The sequence below is a fragment of the Microcebus murinus genome, chromosome 12 (assembly GCF_040939455.1).
Source record: "Microcebus murinus isolate Inina chromosome 12, M.murinus_Inina_mat1.0, whole genome shotgun sequence".
Taxonomy (NCBI): Eukaryota; Metazoa; Chordata; class Mammalia; order Primates; family Cheirogaleidae; genus Microcebus; species Microcebus murinus.
This window is the reverse complement of record NC_134115.1, coordinates 82,069,007-82,073,004: the sequence shown is the minus strand read 5'-3', so window position 1 is coordinate 82,073,004 and position 3,998 is coordinate 82,069,007. Positions and strand designations below refer to the sequence as shown.

General features: G+C 46.3%; 1 protein-coding gene across 1 annotated transcript; it reads right to left on the bottom strand.

The window, feature by feature from the left end:
* Positions 1–1,620: 1,620 nt before the first annotated feature.
* Positions 1,621–2,616, bottom strand: OR1N2 (olfactory receptor family 1 subfamily N member 2). The gene has a single exon (XM_012771795.3). The coding sequence runs from the start codon at positions 2,572–2,574 to the stop codon at positions 1,621–1,623; it is 954 nt and encodes a 317-aa protein (XP_012627249.3). The 5' UTR covers positions 2,575–2,616.
* Between the last annotated feature and the right edge of the window lie 1,382 nt (positions 2,617–3,998).

The following is a 3,998-nucleotide window of genomic DNA, read 5'->3' as shown; positions in this document are numbered from 1 at the left end:
CTAGATTGGTCTAGCCTGGTTTCCCTAGTTGCCTTATTATTCCTAGCCTTTCTATCCAAAGAGAAGAGACAGAGGGGGAAAGGTAAGATGACCAAAGAGCAATGCATGCAGGTACCGGATACTTCTTCCTGCTTGTTTAAAAACAAGGTCTATTGTGCAATGCCCAAAAGTCACATCCTGCTTTTTACAAAAGTTTGGTGCAGTATGAACTTGATCTTGAGACTTCAGAGATCCATTTAGGTGTTTATCTTTCTGGAGTGCCTTACTAATCATTGGGACATTTTTGTGCCAACCCCAAATTTCATTTCCTGTTTTTAAAAATACCTACATATTTCACAACATGTAGATATAAAGAAGAAAATGATAACTGTAATTTCACCTCAAAAAAGATAACCATTGTTACCTTTGTGACTTTTCATAACACTGATTTCCACCAGACTGCTTTCCCTCAAATTATTTCCCTAAAAATTTCCAGCACACTTGAGTTGTTATTTTGTATTTCAGAAAATATTTTATGAAAGAATCCAGGAATGAATGGTGTACTGAATACAAAATTGGCACATAGTAGGCACACAGCAAATATCAATCCTTTTTCACCTGCCCATTACAATAATAAAAGTGTGCTTTTAAGTGAAAGAATGAAATAGTAAGGGCCGGGCGCTGTGGCTCACGCCTGTAATCCTAGCTCTTGGGAGGCCGAGGCGGGCGGATTGCTCAAGGTCAGGAGTTCAAAACCAGCCTGAGCAAGAGCGAGACCCCGTCTCTACTATAAATAGAAAGAAATTAATTGGCCAACTGATATATATATAAAAAATTAGCCGGGCATGGTGGCACATGCCTGTAGTCCCAGCTACCCGGGAGGCTGAGGCAGAAGGATCACTCGAGCCCAGGAGTTTGAGGTTGCTGTGAGCTAGGACGCCACGGCACTCACTCTAGCCTGGGCAACAAAGCGAGACTCTGTCTCAAAAAAAAAAAAAAAAAAAAAAAAAAAAAAGAAATAGTAAGGAAATACCACAACATATATATTAATTTAATGAGTTATCTCCCATTGTTACCAGTCAATATTGGCCCTTGTAGATGCTCATGCACTTTCCTTGTCATGATCCCCACAAAGTGGTAAAATAGAAAGAAAACAGATATTGGAATCAAACTTATCTGGTTTGGGTGAGTTATTTAGCATCCTAAGTCACAGTTTTCACAGTTCTGCCTCAAAGTACTGACGTGAGGAACAATGAGGGACGTTGTAGATGCTCAAAGAACGTTTGCATTCTCATCCCTTCACCTCCTCCCATGCCCGTCTCATCTGGGTCGACCTGCTCAGGTCTGACTTGTCGGGTCTGACAGCAAATGCCTTCTTCACCATGGCTGACACGCTGGTGTTAGAGACGAGGCTGGGGAATGGTGCTCTGCTCTTAGTCGTGGTTGCCTCACTGGTATCAGGAAAGAGACGGAGGCAGAACATCTCATTCCATAGGCTAAAAAAGGAGCAAGACACTCTTTTTGTTGCATCCGTGACTCAGAGTTAACTGATAAATAACCTTTGCCTAAAGTAAACCTGAGAGTGGTAGACTCACTGAAGGGACAGAGAAAAAGGGTTGATGAGGGCACCAGGATTAGGCATCACAGTGAGAAGAACGTTTTCCCACTGCCAAAAAGTTTTCCCAGAGCCTCCTTCATGTCTCTGTTCCTCAAGCTGTAGATGAATGGGTTCAACATGGGAATGATGACCATATAGAGAACGGCAGCCCTGCTTTCCCTCTCCGTAGAGTAGGATGATGGAGGGAGCAAATACACGCCCATAAGAGACCCATAGAAGAGCAGAACCACCGTGAGATGAGAACCACAGGTGGAGAAGGCTTTCCATCGCCCGCCAGGAGATGAGATGCCAAGCACAGCCCAGGAGATGCGGACGTAGGAGAAGACAATCAGCGAGAGGGGAACAGTGAGGAAGGCCAAGCCCATGGCGATGATCATCAGCTCGTTTACGCGGGTATCTGAGCAGGCAAGCCTCAGGAGAGCGCTGGGATCGCAGTAGAAGTGGGGGATGGCCTTCTGGGTACAGAAAGCCACACGGGTCAGCAACAGCGTGTGCATCAACGCGGGACAGTTGGTTAGCACCCAGCACATGCCCAGCATGAGTGCACAGAGTTGGGGACTCATTGCTGTGCTGTACTGGAGTGGCTGGCAGATGGCCACGTAACGGTCATACGCCATCACAGCCAGCAGGCAGTTGTCAAGGCCACCGAACACGAGGAGGAAATACAGCTGCGTAAGGCACCCAGAATAGGAGATGGCCTGACTCTGGGTATGAATGTTGGCCAGCATTTTGGGGATTGAGGCAGATGTGAAACAGGCATCAGTTAATGACAGGTTGGCCAGAAAGAAGTACATGGGAGTATGGAGGTGTGGGTCAGAGCTGATGGCCAGGATGATGAGCAGGTTCCCCACCATGGTGACCAGGTACATGCCCAGGAAGATGCCAAACAGAAGAGGCTGCTGCTCTGGCTGCTCCGAGAGTCCTAGAAGGAGGAAGTCCAAAGCAGTGGTCTGGTTTGCTCTGCTCGGTTTTCCCATCCCTTGCAGTTCTTGTTATCTGTGTAGGTAAAAGCCTTCCATGCATCAGTATTTAATTATTATTAACAGATCAATTTACAGATATGTATCTATGCGGTCAGAACTGTGCTGGGGAAAAAAGGAGAATAAATTGTCTTTGCCAATGAGAATTTCTGAATCTTATTGTGGATGCAAGAAAATGCCCAGGAGGCATTTAGAGAACAGTTAAGCTAATATCCATTCAAATATAAATTGTGCTTTCTGTGCAATTACAAAGTCCAAAGAGAAGAGATCAGTTTGACCAGAGGAGTCAGTGTAGGGTATTTGTAGAAGGTGAGAATTGAGCATGGCCTTGATGGTGAGATTGGAAAAGTCTTTTATGCTTGTCAGTGGAAAAGGAGATGCATGACACCCTTCATGGTCTTTCCCCTCCCCAACACACACACACACACACACACACACACACACACACACACACACACGCCACACATTGTAGCTCTCTTTGGGCAGCAGGACAGGGCTGAAAATGACTTTGAGGAGAAGATACCCTCCTCTCCACTTGCCTTTCAATCCCTAGAATTTGACTTCGCCCATTCACACCAGTCCTGTCTCTCCCCTAACTGGGGCATAGAGCATGTGGGCTGAGGACAGTGTCTGTGGCTTCCCCCTTTCCCATCCCCTGTTAGGAAGACCCCTCCACAAATAGGACAGAGGGTGCCCTCTCTCGCTTTTATCCCTGTCCTCTTTCCTTTTCACTCCTCTGTGCCTGTACCTGCTCCGGGAACTGATGTTTTTGACCTCCTGGGCCTTTACCCCTACATTGGTACCACATCTCTCTGCCGGTTACTTTTTATCACACGGAAGGAAGGTGAAAGGTACCAGGTCCTGGCTTCTTGATTTGACAACAGCCGCTCTGTCCTTCTAGGATTGAGAGCAAGCTGGGAGGAGAGGCCGTCTCATTCTGACCTCCTAGAAGCTGCGACCTTAGAAGCTTTCGTGAATATATTAGCCCTCCGTCTGATCTTTGGTTCACAGAGAGGCTTTGGCCTTAGCCAGAGACTCAGCTCACCTCCCCAAGAAACCTTAGCCTGGCCATTGGGAGGGGAAGGAAGAGGGGTGAGAGTGTCTGTGTGTGTGTGTGTGTGTGTGTGTGTGTGTGTGTGTGTGTGTGTATTCTAGATTCTCACCTGTCAGATTATGGGTCAGTGTTGGGCATCTTCAAATTCTCCAAATCTCTCACCTGGATGAAAAATTCACAATAAGGAACTCTGAAAGACTTTTCTGTCCAACTCAGAGTCACTCAAGTTGGAGTCTAATGAGTACAGAGTTTACTAGGAACACCTGAAGTGTATGACTCAGTTTCAGCTTCCCCAGGATTGAAAGGACAGGAATATTTCTTAGGGTTATAAATGCTCCTGGAACACCATCTCCCAGAGTGCTCATTA

What these genes read in the sequence shown, in the direction of transcription:
- OR1N2 (XM_012771795.3), bottom strand. Translation starts at nt 2,574, where the DNA reads ATGGGAAAACCGAGCAGAGCAAACCAGACCACTGCTTTGGACTTCCTC.